General features: G+C 44.4%; 1 protein-coding gene across 6 annotated transcripts in view; it reads right to left on the minus strand.

Moving 5' to 3' along the window:
• Positions 1-18,534, minus strand: part of LOC122938086 (cadherin-10-like) — a 516,432-nt gene that overhangs the window by 324,378 nt on the left and 173,520 nt on the right. For all 6 annotated transcript variants that reach the window (XM_044293379.1, XM_044293378.1, XM_044293374.1 and 3 more), the window contains exon 2: positions 17,456-17,750. In XM_044293379.1, coding sequence (XP_044149314.1) covers positions 17,456-17,750 — 295 coding nt within the window. The remainder of the gene's footprint in view (positions 1-17,455; positions 17,751-18,534) is intronic.

The following is an 18,534-nucleotide window of genomic DNA, read 5'->3' on the forward strand; positions in this document are numbered from 1 at the left end:
CCCTTTGCGCATCTAGGCTGCAAAAAAGTGTCACACATGTGGTATCGCCGTACTCAGGAGAAGTTGGGGAATGTGTTTTGGGGTGTCATTTTACATATACCCATGCTGGGTGAGAAAAAATATCTTGGTCAAATGCCAACTTTGTATAAAAAAATGGGAAAAGTTGTCTTTTACCAAGATATTTCTCTCACCCAGCATGGGTATATGTAAAATGACCCCCCAAAACACATTGCCCAACTTCTCCTGAGTACGGCGATACCACATGTGTGACACTTTTTTGCAGCCAAGGTGGGCAAAGGGGCACATATTCCAAAGTGCACCTTTCGGATTTCGCAGGCCATTTTTTACACATTTTGATTGCAAGGTACTTCTTACACATTTGGGCCCCTAAATTGCCAGGGCAGTATAACTACGCCACAAGTGACCCCATTTTGGAAAGAAGACACCCCAAGGTATTCCGTGAGGGGCACGGCGAGTTCCTAGAATTTTGTATTTTTTGTCACAAGTTAGCGGAAAATGATGATTTTTCTTTTTTTTTCATTTTTCCTTACAAAGTCTCATATTCCACTAACTTGCGACAAAAAATAAAAAATTCTAGGAACTCGCCATGCCCCTCACGGAATACCTTGGGGTGTCTTCTTTCCAAAATGGGGTCACTTGTGGCGTAGTTATACTGCCCTGGCAATTTAGGGGCCCAAATGTGTGAGAAGAACTTTGCAATCAAAATGTGTAAAAAATGCCCTGCAAAATCTGAAAGGTGCACTTTGGAATATGTGCCCCTTTGCCCACCTTGGCAGCAAAAAAGTGTGACACATCTGGTATCGCCGTACTCAGGAGAAGTTGGGCAATGTGTTTTGGGGTGTCATTTTACATATACCCATGCTGGGTGAGAAAAATATCTTGGTCAAATGCCAACTTTGTATAAAAAAATGGGAAAAGTTGTCTTTTGCCAAGATATTTTTCTCACCCAGCATGGGTATATGTAAAATGACACCCCAAAACACATTCCCCAACTTCTCCTGAGTACGGCGATACCAGATGTGTGACACTTTTTTGATGCCAAGGTGGGCAAAGGGGCACATATTCCAAAGTGCACCTTTCGGATTTCATCGGTCATTTTTTACAGATTTTGATTGCAAAGTACTTCTTACACATTTGGGCCCCTAAATTGCCAGGGCAGTATAACTACGCCACAAGTGACCCCATTTTGGAAAGAAGACACCCCAAGGTATTCCGTGAGGGGCATGGCAAGCTCCTAGAATTTTTTATTTTTTGTCGCAAGTTAGTGGAATATGAGACTTTGTAAGGAAAAAAGAGAAAAAAAAAAATCATCATTTTCCGCTAACTTGTGACAAAAAAGAAAAAATTCTAGGAACTCGCCATGCCCCTCACGGAATACCTTGGGTTGTCTTATTTCCAAAATGGGGTCACTTGTGGCGTAGTTATACTGCCCTGGCAATTTAGGGGCCCAAATGTGTGAGAAGTACCTTGCAATCAAAATGTGTAAAAAATGGCCTGCAAAATCTGAAAGGTGCACTTTGGAATATGTGCCCCTTTGCCCACCTTGGCAGCAAAAAAGTGTGACACATCTGGTATCGCCGTACTCAGGAGAAGTTGGGGAATGTGTTTTGGGGTGTCATTTTACATATACCCATGCTGGGTGAGAGAAATATCTTGGCAAAAGACAACTTTTCCCATTTTTTTATACAAAGTTGGCATTTGACCAAGATATTTTTCTCACCCAGCATGGGTATATGTAAAATGACACCCCAAAACACATTCCCCAACTTCTCCTGAGTACGGCGATACCAGATGTGTCACACTTTTTTGCTGCCAAGGTGGGCAAAGGGGCACATATTCCAAAGTGCACCTTTTGGATTTCACCGGTCATTTTTTACACATTTTGATTGCAAAGTTCTTCTCACACATTTGGGCCCCTAAATTGCCAGGGCAGTATAACTACCCCACAAGTGACCCCATTTTGGAAAGAAGACACCCCAAGGTATTCCGTGAGGGGCATGGCAAGTTCCTAGAATTTTTTATTTTTTGTCGCAAGTTAGTGGAATATGAGACTTTGTAAGAAAAAATAAAAAAAATAAAATCATCATCATTTTCCGCTAACTTGTGACAAAAAATAAAACGTTCTATGAACTCACTATGCCCATCAGCGAATACCTTAGGGTGTCTACTTTCCGAAATGGGGTCATTTGTGGGGGTTTTCTACTGTTTGGGCATTGTAGAACCTCAGGAATCATGACAGGTGCTCAGAAAGTCAGAGCTGTTTCAAAAAGCGGAAATTCGCATTTTTGTACCATAGTTTGTAAATGCTATAACTTTTACCCAAACCATTTTTTTTTTTTTTGCCCAAACATTTTTTTTTTATCAAAGACATGTAGAACAATAAATTTGGCGAAAAATTTATATATGGATGTGGTTTTTTTTGCAAAATTTTACAGCTGAAAGTGAAAAATGTCATTTTTTTGCAAAAAAATCGTTACATTTTGATTAATAACAAAAAAAGTAAAAATGTCAGCAGCAATGAAATACCACCAAATGAAAGCTCCATTAGTGAGAAGAAAAGGAGGTAAAATTCATTTGGGTGGTAAGTTGCATGACCGAGCGATAAACGGTGAAAGGAGTGTAGTGCCGAAGTGTAAAAAGTGCTCTGGTCATGAAGGGGGTTTCACCTAGCGGGGCTGAAGTGGTTAATGGAGCAGCTCACCCCAGGTCCTGTTCATCAGCAGAGGAGGCACAAGGAGATGCCGGGCTTCGCGAGCAAGTGGACTAAGGTGAGTTAAATTTTTTTTTATTTTTTTTTAACCCCTCTAGCGCTGGTTTACTATGCATTCTGTATTCAGAATGCTATTATTTTCCCTTATAACCATGTTATAAGGGAAAATAATACAATCTTCAGAACATCAATCCCAAGCCCGAACTTCTATGAAGAAGTTCGGGTTTGGGTACCAAACATGCGCGATTTTTCTCACGCGAGTGCAACGCATGACAATGTTTTGCACTTGCGCAGAAAAAATCGCGCATTTTCCCGCAACACACCCGGCTCTTATCCGGGCAAAAAAACTCACGCCCGTGTGAAAGAGGCCTAAGAGGATCAATCTCATCTCAAAGGTAAGGTGCAATTAGTGATTACCATGCATTGTGGAAAATAAGAGTGGAAAACTGAATGACAATCACAAGGAACAGAGCATAGACCAAAATAATCTTAGTCTAGATTCACAGAAAAGAGGGGGAAAAAAAGGATGCAAAAATATGGCAAAATTATAAATTTTAACAGCCATTTTCGAACTGATTTTCTGAGAAACGGCCTTCAAAAACAGTCCCCTTTAATAGTATGGGGGCTGTCGGTCAGTGAAAATGGACAAAATAACGTGAATCACCCCACCCTTAGACCAACGCCAGAAGTGGAGCCTGCACAGAGATAAGGTCTAAGGGAAAGATCTGCACCTTTTCTGTTCCTGATCCTCACCTGTTTGGCTAAGGCCTCCTGCACACAACAGTATTTTTTTCCATTTCCGTTCCGTTTTTTTTTGCTTTCCATTTGTGGTCCGTATGCAAAACCATTCACTTCAAAGGGTCCGCAAAAACAACGGAAGGTACTCCATATGTATTCCATTTCCGTGTTTCCATATTTCCGTTCTGTTCAAAGATAGAACATGTGCTATTATAGCCCCCAAATCACGTTCCGTGGCTCCATTAATGTCAATGGTTCCGCAAAAAAAAAACAGAATGCATACGGAATGTATCTGTATGGCTTCCATATCCGTTGCATTTTTGCTGAACCATCTATTGAAAATGTTATGCCCAACCCAATTTTTTTATGTACTTACTGTTAAAACATTATTATATGCTTCTGTTTCCGTTTGCAATTCGCAAAAAACGGATCACAAATGGAAACCAAACAGAAAAACGGAATGGCAAAACGGAACAAAAATGGAACGGAAACACTACCGAAACAAAAAAAAAACGGATCAGTTTAAAAAGGACCGCAAAACCATACGGTTGTGTGCAGGAGGCCTAACAGTCATGCAAAACACTTAACAAACACTGGAAGAGATTCATTAAAGCTGATATAAAGGATAACTGGCTTAGTTGCCCATAGCAACTAATCAGATTCCACCTTTCATTTTTCAGAGCTCCTTTGGAAAATGAAAGCTGGAATCTGATTGGTTGCTGCTGTTTCTTTATAGCAGTTTTGATAAATCTTCCCCTTAAACTTTGCTGATACTGTATTACACTGCAATTTTTCAGCACAAATATGTTATTGGAAAAATCACACTTAGGGCTCATGCACATGGCCGTTGACCAGCCGTGGCCATATTGCAGCCCGCATACAGCAGGTCCGCAATACATGGGCACCAGCTGTGTGCACCCCACATCACAGATGTGGACCCATTCACTTGAATGTGTCCGCAATCCAGGAGATGCAGGGCGGAATGAAGGCACAGATCTGAAGCCCGCAGAGTGCTTCCGTGGGTTTTCAGTCTGTGCCTCTGCTCAGCAAAAAAGTAATGCATGCACAACTTTTTAGCGGTGCTGACCATCGGATGTGGATCACGGGCCCCATTCAATTGATGCCCGATGCCAGATTGCGGTCCACAGCATGGGGCTGGTCAGCATACGGTCGTGTGCATGAGCCTTAAATGCAGGGGGTCAAAAAGTGTGTGACTTAGCAGAAAAGGTGTGTGGCTCCAGATACGACCTGGCATCAGATTGCTCCAACATTTATTGCATAAACATCAGAAGGAAAGTAAACAATTAATAGTTGTTTTCAACTTTTATACAAGCAGTTTTACTTTAGATATGCCCAATTTATCATATTACCCAATCCACTGTGATAATTCTGGCACATTTAAGCCCCTTTCACATGGGCAAGAATTCTGTGCAGGTGCAATGCGTGAGGTGAACACAGTGCACTGAACCTGGACCCATTCATTTCTATGAGGCTGTGCAGATGAGCTGCGATTTTCACTCATCACTTGTGCGTTGGGTGAAAATCGCAGCATATTGTGCGTTTTTCACGCAATACAGGCCCCATAGAAGTGAATGGGGCTGCGTGAAAATTGCAAGTGCGGATGCGGTGCAATTTTCATGCATGGTTGTTAGGTGATGATTGGAATGGGAACCCTAACTTTATTATTTTCCCTTATAACATGGTTAGAAGGGAAAATAATAGCATTATTAATACAGAATACTAAGTAAGTTAGGGATGGAGGGGTTCAAAAAAATAATAATAATTTAAACTCACCTCATCCACTTGTTCGCTCAGCCCGGCTCATCTTCTTTCTTCTACTTTGAGGACCTGGGAGGAAAAGGACCTTTGGTGACATCACTGTGCTCATCACATGGTCCATCACCATGGTGATGGACCATGTGATGGACGATTTGATGAGCGCATTGATGTCACCAAAGGTCCCTTTCCTCCCAGGTCCTCAAATAAGAAGAATGAAGACGAGCTGGGCTGTGCGAACAAGTGGATGAGGTGAGTTAATTTTTTATAGAACCCCTTCTTCCCTAATTTACTGTATTAAGAATGCTATTATTTTCCCTGGGTCTGGGTACCAAACATCACGCGCGTGCAAAACGCATTCAAACACTTTGCACTCACGTGGAAAAATTGCACATTTTCCCGCAACACACCCGCATCTTTTCCTGCAACACACCCCCAATGCCCGTGTGAAAGAGGCCTTAAAGACTCTTTGGGGGAGGTTTATCAAACTGATGTAAGGGAAAACTGACTTAGTAGCCCACAGAAACCAATCCGATTCCATCTTTCATTTTCCAGTGGAGATCTGAAAAATGAAAGGTGGAAACTGATTAGTTGCTTTGAGCAACTAAGTCAGTTTTCCTGTCTCAATATCTAGCCTGTCTGATAGCATATCTAAACAATTATATGCATGCTCAAAATAAAAACACAAATACACATGAATGAGAAAAAAATGTAGAGTATGAGAGTGTCATGAAAAAAAGGATGTGGTAGGGTGAAGGACACACATTCTGGGAATTCATCATCTGTTACACAGTTGAATAGTAAGAAGACACAAGAAGGAGCATGTAAGGATTGAGGAAAACTGCTTCTAGGAGTTTGTGTTAGAATCTCCTGATGGAAGTTGCTAATTTTATCTCTAAAGAATAAGACAAGTTCTTGAGCACTGTGATTAGTAATAGATGTCTGTACTTTGGCACTGAGAAGGAAGTTAAAATTGTCAAAGAGGTGTTTTGGATTGCTGTAAAGTGAGGGGATGAGAGAAGCAAAGTTGTTTTGTCTGTCAAAGCAAACACTAAGCTGAATTGTTTTACTTTAGATTTATTGCAAAGCTTTCCGTTCTTTTTTTCTGAAGCATACAAACTTTAACAGCTTTGAAAACAGCTTTTTGGGGAAAAAACTTTTAATTCTGGCAATTTTACTAAAGACTTGTTTCTTGTTGCATGTGATTTAATCATATGTAGGGGAGTTGTTAGGTTCTCAAAAGATCCAGGGCCCAAGCCCCAATGAATATGGCTCAGTTCTCTAAGTCCCCCCTCCCCCCACACATCACATTTATTATTCAGTCCCTTGTAAATAACATTATTCCCCCCACCAGCCACCTTCAACATACAGTCCCATGTAAATAACATTGCCTCCTCAACATTCAGTCCCATGTAAATAACATCACTCCCTACATAAGACCCCTGTAATATTCAGTCTCATGTAAATAACATCACTCCCTCCCACAGCCGCCATCAACATACAGTCCCATGTAAATAACATCACTCCCTCCCCAGCCCCCTCCAACACACAGTCCAATATAAATAGCATCACTCCCTTCTACAGCTACCATCAACATACAGTCCCATAAAAATAAAATGACCCTCTCCCTAGCCACCTCCAACACACAGTTCCATGTAAATAACATCCCTCCCTTCAGCCCTAACATACAGTCTAAGTTTAATAACTCCCAGCATTGCTCTGCCTCTCCCTTCACTTGCTTTTTCTCATGTGCAGACATAAACACAGCTTCTTCCCCCAGAACTCAGAACTTCTCTTCACTGTCGTCCTCTCCTGCACTGGTCACAAAATGGTCACATCATCGCAGGTCCTTCTCAACCACTATCTGTTTTACTGGTCACATCACCTATGATGTCACCGCAGGTCCTTCGGCTCTCCCAGTGCATTAGATTCAATTGTATTGCCGTCCTGAGGACAGCAATGCAGTTGTATCTAGCAGGAAGGCAGTATATTCGGGACCTGGGACAAAACATCAGGGGCCCAGACCCCACACTTTTTAACGTAGCAACACCTCTGATCATATGTGTTGGTGTCAACAGTTTTAGAGTTAAAAACATTTTTTACTCCCCCTATAATGGCTAGTGGGTGTGGACCCACTGTACCAACTAGCCAGTTTGACTTTGGGCTAGTCATAAAAGTTTTGTTATACTGGAGATCTTCTGGTTTTCATCCTTATGAAGCCCCAGGGGTCAGGCAATACTTGTAACTGGTAAACAGGCAGAGGTAAGGACAGGCAGAATTTGTTCAATTCTCAAAAACAACTCTGAGGTTAGGGTAAGAGCAAAGGGCCAGTATGGTAGGCAGGCTAAGGTTAGTGATGGAGTAAGTTAATGGGCAAAAGTTTGATACATGGACAGAAAGTCAGAATAGCACACCATCCCTGGTTAACTAGACAACTAGGAACTTAAAGCTCAGGCACCTTCCTCCAGGAGAAAGTGCCTTAAATACCCACAGGTGTCCAGCCATTGGCTGCTAGAGATTTGAAACAATTGCATACTGAATCTTTAAGAATCAGGAAATGGGAGTGCACACCCCAAGACAAACAGATACAGTCCTTGTAGACTGGTACTGGCTGCAGCTTCCAAAGTGGGACACAGGAGTAAGGTGGCCGTTCTCTACAGGAAGGCAGAGAATAGCTAGCAGAACTAGCTGCCAAGCAAGGTGAGTGATGCGACACCCATGCCTGCTCAGGATAGTTGGACAGCGACTGACAGAGTGCCGCTGTGACAACCCCCTTCCATATTTTTTTAAATATTTTTCCTGTGTTAGGCTCATGAGAACCTGTTTTTTGCAGGACCAATTGTATTTTTAATGACATAATTTTTAAACATATAGCGGTAGATTTATCAAAAATGGTGTACAGGAAAACTGCCCATAACAACCAATCAGATTCCACCTTTCATTTTTCAGAGCTCCAATTTGATAAATATCCCCAATAATTTATTAAAAGGGGAACATAAAATAAAAGCAGTAATTCTGTAGGTCACTATGAATATGAAAATATCTAATTTATATAGTTTGTTTTACTACTTCTGCACTATAAAAATACTTGAATAAATCATTTGATTTTGTGTCACCATATTGTGAGAGCCATGCCTTTTTTATTCATCTATTGTCGGGAACTTGATTTTTTGCAGGATGAGTTAACATTTTGATTGGTACCATTTTGGGATACATACAACTTTTTGATTACCCGTCATTCCATTTTTCTTTCAGTCAGGATGAAGAAAATCACTAAAAGCATCCACAAGATTAGCATGACAAAATGTATGTCACAGGTCGGGAACCACTATAATAAAATGCCGTACTTGAAAGCCAGTTGTAGACATTGGGGGATATTTTAACAAAAAAAGTTATATTTTTTTTTTCCTTAGTAACCAATAATGGCAGTTTTCATTTTTCTATAGCACAATAATATATTAAAGATATGCTTAACCAATTATTTTTTTTATCTCAAATGATGGATTCAGGAACCTGGTTTACATTCACAACTAGAGTTGAGCGAACACCTGGATGTTCGGGTTCGAGAAGTTCGGCCGAACTTCCCGGAAATGTTCGGGTTCGGGATCCGAACCCGATCCGAACTTCGTCCCGAACCCGAACCCCATTGAAGTCAATGGGGACCCGAACTTTTCGGCACTAAAAAGGCTGTAAAACAGCCCAGGAAAGGGCTAGAGGGCTGCAAAAGGCAGCAACATGTAGGTAAATCCCCAACAAACAAATGTGGATAGGGAAATGAATTAAAATAAAAATTAAATAAATAAAAATTAACCAAAATCAATTGGCGAGAGGTCCCATAGCAGAGAATCTGGCTTCCCGTCACCCACCACTGGAACAGTCCATTCTCAGATATTTAGGCCCCGGAACCCAGGCAGAGGAGAGAGGTCCCGTAACAGAGAATCTGGCTTCATGTCAGCAGAGAATTAGTCTGCATGTCATAGCAGAGAATGAGGCTTCACGTCAGCCACCACTGCAACAGTCCATTGGCATATATTTAGGCCTAGCACACAGGCAGAGGAGAGAGGTCCCGTAACAGACAATCTGGCTTCATGTCAGCAGAGAATTAGTTTGCATGTCATAGCAGAGAATGAGGCTTCACGTCAGCCACCACTGCAACAGTCCATTGGCATATATTTAGGCCCAGCACACAGGCAGAGGAGAGAGGTCCCGTAACAGACAATCTGGCTTCATGTCAGCAGAGAATTAGTCTGCATGTCATAGCAGAGAATGAGGCTTCACGTCAGCCACCACTGCAACAGTCCATTGGCATATATTTAGGCCCAGCACACAGGCAGAGGAGAGAGGTCCCGTAACAGACAATCTGGCTTCATGTCAGCAGAGAATTAGTTTGCATGTCATAGCAGAGAATGAGGCTTCACGTCAGCCACCACTGCAACAGTCCATTGGCATATATTTAGGCCCAGCACACAGGCAGAGGAGAGAGGTCCCGTAACAGACAATCTGGCTTCATGTCAGCAGAGAATTAGTCTGCATGTCATAGCAGAGAATGAGGCTTCACGTCAGCCACCACTGCAACAGTCCATTGGCATATATTTAGGCCCAGCACACAGGCAGAGAAGAGAGGTCCCGTAACAGACAATCTGGCTTCATGTCAGCAGAGAATTAGTTTGCATGTCATAGCAGAGAATGAGGCTTCACGTCAGCCACCACTGCAACAGTCCATTGGCATATATTTAGGCCCAGCACACAGGCAGAGGAGAGAGGTCCCGTAACAGACAATCTGGCTTCATGTCAGCAGAGAATTAGTCTGCATGTCATAGCAGAGAATGAGGCTTCACGTCAGCCACCACTGCAACAGTCCATTGGCATATATTTAGGCCCAGCACCCAGGCAGAGGAGAGAGGTCCCGTAACAGACAATCTGGCTTCATGTCAGCACAGAATTAGTCTGCATGTCATAGCAGAGAATCAGGCTTCACGTCAGCCACCACTGCAACAGTCCATTGGCATATATTTAGGCCCAGCACACAGGCAGAGGAGAGAGGTCCCGTAACAGACAATCTGGCTTCATGTCAGCAGAGAATTAGTCTGCATGTCATAGCAGAGAATGAGGCTTCACGTCAGCCACCACTGCAACAGTCCATTGGCATATATTTAGGCCCAGCGCACAGGCAGAGGAGAGAGGTCCCGTAACAGACAATCTGGCTTCATGTCAGCAGAGAATCAGTCTGCATGTCATAGCAGAGAATCAGGCTTCACGTCACCCAACATTGGAACAGTCCATTGGCATATATATCTAGGCCCCGGCACCCAGACAGAGGAGAGGTTCATTCAACTTTGTGTAGCCTCGCAATATAATGGTAAAATGAAAATAAAAATAGGATTGAATGAGGAAGTGCCCTGGAGTCCAATAATATATGGTTAAGGGGAGGTAGTTAGTGTCTAATCTGGACAAGGGACGGACAGATCCTGTGGGATCCATGCCTGGTTCATTTTTATGAACGTCAGCTTGTCCACATTGGCTGTAGACAGGCGGCTGCGTTTGTCTGTAATGACGCCCCCTGCCGTGCTGAATACACGTTCAGACAAAACGCTGGCCGCCGGGCAGGCCAGCACCTCCAAGGCATAAAAGGCTAGCTCTGGCCACGTGGACAATTTAGAGACCCAGAAGTTGAATGGGGCCGAACCATCAGTCAGTACGTGGAGGGGTGTGCACATGTACTGTTCCACCATGTTAGTGAAATGTTGCCTCCTGCTAACACGTTGCGTATGAGGTGGTGGTGCAGTTAGCTGTGGCGTGTTGACAAAAGTTTTCCACATCTCTGCCATGCTAACCCTGCCCTCAAAGGAGCTGGCATTGACACAGCTGCCTTGGCGACCTCTTGCTCCTCCTCTGCCTTGGCCTTGGGCTTCCACTTGTTCCCCTGTGACATTTGGGAATGCTCTCAGTAGCGCGTCTACCAACGTGCGCTTGTACTCGCGCATCTTCCTATCACGCTCCAGTGCAGGAAGTAAGGTGGGCACATTGTCTTTGTAGCGTGGATCCAGCAGGGTGGCAACCCAGTAGTCCGCACAGGTTAAAATGTTGGCAACTCTGCTGTCGTTGCGCAGGCACTGCAGCATGTAGTCGCTCATGTGTGCCAGGCTGCCCAGGGGTAAGGACAAGATGTCCTCTGTGGGAGGCGTATCATCATCGTCCTGCCTTTCCCCCCAGCCACGCACCAGTGATGGACCCGAGCTGCGTTGGGTGCCACCCCGCTGTTACCATGCTTCATCCTCATCCTCCTCCACCTCCTCCTCATCCTCGTCCTCCTCGTCCTCCAGTAGTGGGCCCTGTCTGGCCACATTTGTACCTGGCCTCTGCTGTTGCCAAAAACCTCCTTCTGAGTCACTTCGAAGAGACTGGCCTGAAAGTGCTAAAAATGACCCCTCTTCCTCCTCCTCCTCCTCCTCCTCCTGGGCCACCTCCTCTTGCATCATCGCCCTAAGTGTTTTCTCAAGGAGACATAGAAGTGGTATTGTAACGCTGATAACGGCCCAGTCATTGGTGGTGAAGTGGTGTTGTTCTGTAGTGCGACTGACCCGTGCGTGCTGCAGCTGAAACTCCACTATGGCCTGCTGCTGCTCGCACAGTCTGTCCAGCATGTGCAAGGTGGAGTTCCACCTGGTGGGCACGTCGCATATGAGGCGGTGAGCGGGAAGGCCGAAGTTACGCTGTAGCGCAGACAGGCGAGCAGCAGCAGGATGTGAACGCCAGAAGCGCGAACAGACGGCCCGCACTTTATGCAGCAGCTCTGACATGTCGGGGTAGTTGTGTATGAACTTCTGCACCACCAAATTCAGCACATGCGCCAAGCAAGGGATGTGCGTCAAATTGGCTAGTCCCAGAGCTGCAACGAGATTTCGCCCATTATTACACACACCACCAGGCCGGGCTTGAGGCTCACCGGCAGCAACCACTCGTCGGTCTGTTGTTCTATACCCCGCCACAACTCCTGTGCGGTGTGGGGCCTGTCCCCCAAACATATGAGTTTCAGAATGGCCTGCTGACGTTTACCCCGGGCTGTGCTGAAGTTGGTGGTGAAGGTGTGTGGCTGACTGGATGAGCAGGTGGAAGAAGAGGAGGAGGAAGCCGAGAAGGAGGAGGTGGCAACAGGAGGCAAAGAATGTTGCCCTGCGATCCTTGGCGGCGGAAGGACGTGCGCCAAACAGCTCTCCGCCTGGGGCCCAGCTGCCACTACATTTACCCAGTGTGCAGTTAGGGAGATATAGCGTCCCTGGCCGTGCTTACTGGTCCACGTATCTGTGGTTAGGTGGAACTTGCTACAGATGGCGTTGCGCAGTGCACACTTGATTTTATCGGATACTTGGTTGTGCAGGGAAGGCACGGCTCTCTTGGAGAAGTAGTGGCGGCTGGGAACAACATACTGTGGGACAGCAAGCGACATGAGCTGTTTGAAGCTGTCTGTGTCCACCAGCCTAAATGACAGCATTTCATAGGCCAGTAGTTTAGAAATGCTGGCATTCAGGGCCAGGGATCGAGGGTGGCAAGGTGGGAATTTACGCTTTCTCTTAAATGTTTGTGAGATGGAGAGCTGAATGCTGCCGTGTGACATGGTTGAGACGCTTGGTGACGGAGGTGGTGGTGGTGGTGTTGGTGGTACATCCCCTGTTTGCTGGGCGGCAGGTGCCAACGTTCCTCCAGAGGCGGAGGAAGAGGCCGAGGCGGCAGCAGCAGAAGAGGCCGAGGCGGCAGCAGCAGAAGAGGTAGCAGGGGGAGCCTGAGTGACTTCCTTGGTTTTAAGGTGTTTACTCCACTGCAGTTCATGCTTTGCATGCAGGTGCCTGGTCATGCAGGTTGTGCTCAGGTTCAGAACGTTAATGCCTCGCTTCAGGCTCTGATGGCACAGCGTGCAAACCACTCGGGTCTTGTTGTCAGCACATTGTTTGAAGAAGTGCCATGCCAGGGAACTCCTTGAAGCTGCCTTTGGGGTGCTCGGTCCCAGATGGCGGCGGTCAGTAGCAGGCGGAGTCTCTTGGCGGCGGGTGTTCTGCTTTTGCCCACTGCTCCCTCTTTTGCTACGCTGTTGGCTCGGTCTCACCACTGCCTCTTCCTCCGAACTGTGAAAGTCAATGGCACGACCTTCATTCCATGTGGGGTCTAGGACCTCATCGTCCCCTGCATCGTCTTCCACCCAGTCTTGATCCCTGACCTCCTGTTCAGTCTGCACACTGCAGAAAGACGCAGCAGTTGGCACCTGTGTTTCGTCATCATCAGAGACATGCTGAGGTGGTATTTCCATGTCCTCATCATCAGGAAACATAAGTGGTTGTGCGTCAGTGCATTCTATGTCTTTCACCGCTGGGGAAGGGCTAGGTGGATGCCCTTGGGAAACCATGCCAGCGGAGTCTTCAAACAGCATAAGAGACTGCTGCATAACTTGAGGCTGAGACAGTTTCCCTGGTATGCATGGGGGTGATGTGACAGACTGATGGGGTTGGTTTTCAGGCGCCATCTGTGCGCTTTCTGCAGAAGACTGGGTGGGAGATAATGTGAACGTGCTGGATCCACTGTCGGCCACCCAATTGACTAATGCCTGTACTTGCTCAGGCCTTACCATCCTTAGAACGGCATTGGGCCCCACCATATATCGCTGTAAATTCTGGCGGCTACTGGGACCTGAGGTAGTTGGTACACTAGGACGTGTGGATGTGGCAGAACGGCCACGTCCTCTCCCAGCACCAAAGGGTCCACTAACACCACCACGACCATGTCCACGTCCGCGTCCCTTACTAGATGTTTTCCTCATTGTTATGGTTCACCACAACAACAAAAATATTATTTGGCCCAATGTATTCTATTCAAATTCAACGGGATATAAATTTGAGGCCTAGTATTTAGGCGCTGGGTGACCGGTATGGATTTACTGACAGAATTAGACTTGGAAATGCACAGTAGCGTGTGTGTGAAGTTATTCTGAATGACCCTATGTGCACCTTGAATATTATATACCCTTTTAGGGATAGATTTCAAATAGCTCTGATATAGCAGAAACCACTAAATTATGAAATTGCTAAATTGGGAATTGTATTTTAACCCAGAACAAAAAATGTGCTTTGACGGACACTAAATAACTTTCCCAGCCACAACAGGACAGCGGTAACGAGAGATTTAGCGGGATATAAATTTGAGGCCTAGTATTTAGGCGCTGGGTGACAGGTATGGGTTTAGTGACAGAATTAGACTTGGAAATGCACAGTAGCGGGTGTGTGAAGTTATTCTGAATGACCCTATGTGCACCTTCAATATGATCTACCCTTTTAGGGATAGATTTCAAATAGCTCTGATACAGCAGAAACCACTAAATTTTTAAATTGCTAAATTGGGAATTGTTTTTCAACCCAGAACAAAAAATGTGCTTTGACGGACACTAAATAACTTTCCCAGCCACAACAGGACAGCGGTAACGAGAGATTTAGCGGGATATAAATTTGAGGCCTAGTATTTAGGCGCTGGGTGACAGGTATGGGTTTAGTGACAGAATTAGACTTGGAAATGCACAGTAGCGGGTGTGTGAAGTTATTCTGAATGACCCTATGTGCACCTTCAATATGATCTACCCTTTTAGGGATAGATTTCAAATAGCTCTGATACAGCAGAAACCACTAAATTATGAAATTGCTAAATTGGGAATTGTATTTCAACCCAGAACAAAAAATGTGCTTTGACGGACACTAAATAACTTTCCCAGCCACAACAGGACAGCGGTAACGACAGATTTAGCGGGATATAAATTTGAGGCCTAGTATTTAGGCGCTGGGTGACCGGTATGGATTTACTGACAGAATTAGACTTGGAAATGCACAGTAGCGTGTGTGTGAAGTTATTCTGAATGACCCTATGTGCACCTTGAATATTATATACCCTTTTAGGGATAGATTTCAAATAGCTCTGATATAGCAGAAACCACTAAATTATGAAATTGCTAAATTGGGAATTGTATTTCAACCCAGAACAAAAAATGTGCTTTGACGGACACTAAATAACTTTCCCAGCCACAACAGGACAGCGGTAACGAGAGATTTAGCGGGATATAAATTTGAGGCCTAGTATTTAGGCGCTGGGTGACCGGTATGGATTTAGTGACAGAATTAGACTTGGAAATGCACAGTAGCGTGTGTGTGAAGTTATTCTGAATGACCCTATGTGCACCTTGAATGTTATATACCCTTTTAGGGATAGATTTCAAATAGCTCTGATATAGCAGGAACCACTAAATTATGAAATTGCTAAATTGGGAATTGTACTTTAACCCAGAACAAAAAATGTGCTTTGACGGACACTAAATAACTTTCCCAGCCACAACAGGACAGCGGTAACGAGAGATTTAGCGGGATATAAATTTGAGGCCTAGTATTTAGGCGCTGGGTGACCGGTATGGATTTAGTGACAGAATTAGACTGGGATATGGCCAAAAAATAACCACACTATTGCTGGTTAAATGCACTTGGTGATGGGCGCAGCTTGCCCCTGATGTAGTATATGGCCAAAAAATGAACAGACTATTGCTGGTTAAATGCACTTGGTGTCACAGCTTGACGAACCACACTACTGAGGGTTAAATGCACTTGGTGACGGGCACAGCTTGCCCCTGATGTAGTATATGGCCAAAAAATGAACAGACTATTGCTGGTTAAATGCACTTGGTGACGGGCGCAGCTTGCCCCTGATTTAGTATATGGCCAAAAAATGAACAGACTATTGCTGGTTAAATGCACTTGGTGTGATAGCTTGACCAACCACACTACTGAGGGTTAAATGCACTTGGTGACGGGCGCAGCTTGCCCCTGATGTAGTATATGGCCAAAAAATGAACAGACTATTGCTGGTTAAATGCACTTGGTGACGGGCGCAGCTTGCCCCTGATTTAGTATATGGCCAAAAAATGAACAGACTATTGCTGGTTAAATGCACTTGGTGTGATAGCTTGACCAACCACACTACTGAGGGTTAAATGCACTTGGTGACGGGCGCAGCTTGCCCCTGATGTAGTATATGGCCAAAAAATGAACAGACTATTGCTGGTTAAATGCACTTGGTGTCACAGCTTGACGAACCACACTACTGAGGGTTAAATGCACTTGGTGACGGGCGCAGCTTGCCCCTGATGTAGTATATGGCCAAAAAATAAACAGACTATTGCTGGTTAAATGCACTTGGTGTGACAGCTTCACCCTGATGTAGGCTTTAGCCAAAAAACAACCACACCATTGAGGGTTAAATGCACTTGGTGACAGGCGCAGCTTGCCCCTTATTTAGTATATGGCCAAAAAATGAACAGACTATTGCTGGTTAAATGCACTTGGTGTGACAGCTTCACCCTGATGTAGGCTTTAGCCAAAAAACAACCACACCATTGAGGGTTAAATGCACTTGGTCGCAGCTTGGATGCACTTGGTCGCAGCACCGCACAAGACACAAAATGGCCGCCGATCACCCCAGAAAAAAGTGACTGACAAACGGTCTGGGCAGCCTAAAAACAGTGAGTGAGCATTTGAATTTCAGCAGCTCAATGATGCACAGCTGCAGATCGATCGATTAATCAAGTGAAGTCCTTTGGAGGAGTTAATCTGCCTAATCTCGCCCTACTGTCGCATCCGCAACCTCTCCCTACGCTAATCAGAGCAGAGTGACGGGCGGCGCTATGTGACTCCAGCTTAAATAGAGGCTGGGTCACATGGTGCTCTGGCCAATCACAGCCATGCCAATAGTAGGCATGGCTGTGACGGCCTCTTGGGGCAAGTAGTATGACGCTTGTTGATTGGCTGCTTTGCAGCCTTTCAAAAAGCGCCAAGAAAGCGTCACAAAAGCGCCAAGAAAGCGACGAACACCGAACCCGAACTTTTACGAAAATGTCCGGGTTCGGGTCCGTGTCACGGACACCCCAAAATTCGGTACGAACCCGAACTATACAGTTCGAGTTCGCTCATCCCTATTCACAACCAATACAAGTAAATTAATTTTTTAAAAATTATGCAGTGAAGCTGTATATTTTTGTCTATGAATATTGCAAAAAATATTAGTTTAAATTTTTTTCACAGACCTTGGTTAAATATGATTTGTTTTCATTTTTATGCAAAAGTTTTGTCATTTAAGAATACAACCAACACATATTAAGAATGAAATCTGAGAGACAAATATGTTTCTTACCAACATCAGACATTTCAGGGACACTGGCAGTATAAGTGTGTTCTAGAAAAGTGGGCTCATTATCATTAATGTCATGTATCTTTATGACAAACTCAGATTCTGGTTCCACAGGTCTCCCTGTCCTTCTATTTATTGCTTGGGCACGCAAGGTGTAAAAGGCTTTTTCTTCTCTGTCAATTCGTCGTGTGGCATGAATGTCACCTGTTGTCTCATCAATGACAAAAAGTGTCCCAGCTCCATCTCCTGAGAGGATATATTTCAGATTTTTGTCTCCTTTATCTTGATCTGAATGGAGCTATAGAAAAGAAGAAAAAAAAAAAAAGATAAAATGAATGCTTGTATATACAGTATGTGTAAGGACACTTGCTATGACATACATATCATAGTTAACTATATATCATAACACCACAATAAGATGATAGATGATCTTTTTGCCAGATACCAGATCTGGAACAAACCAGAAAAATGTACATTTCATAGAATTCAAGGAAATTTTAAGTTATAATATTTACATTACATGATATAGTTATTTTTAGAATTTGCATTGATAATAGTAATTGATATTGTTAGTAGGTTTAATATACTGCACTTTGTACAACATGGCTATAATGAAATGTTTAAGGGTAAAATGTATTCACATGAGGGCTCTTAGAAGTTTATTCGGGAGGATTTACTAGCACCAGTATTTCACTTGTCTGACTTAGTTCAAACTGTGCTAGATTAACGCCTTAACCCTTAAGGATCTCTGATTTATATGTCCCAACTTCAATCTTGGAGCCTGCTCAGTTAACTGGACGCTGTAGCTGCTTGGTGCCTACTGTTTTGCATAGCAGACACCCAGAGATATTGTCCATGATCAGCAATAATGTTGATTACAGACCTTTAACCCCTCAGATGATGTGGTCAATTGTGACCACAGACTCTGTGTGGTAAAATCCTGGGAGCACTGCTCTCCGAGGGCCTGTATGGCTCTCACATACCAAGATCAAGAGAGCCACTTGGTTCCTATGGTAGCCTTGGGCCTTCTGAAGGCTCCAAGACGTGCCTTAGTGAAGGTCATATGGAGTCATGTATAGGAA

The sequence above is a fragment of the Bufo gargarizans genome, chromosome 5, assembly GCF_014858855.1.
Source record: "Bufo gargarizans isolate SCDJY-AF-19 chromosome 5, ASM1485885v1, whole genome shotgun sequence".
Lineage (NCBI taxonomy): Eukaryota > Metazoa > Chordata > Amphibia > Anura > Bufonidae > Bufo > Bufo gargarizans.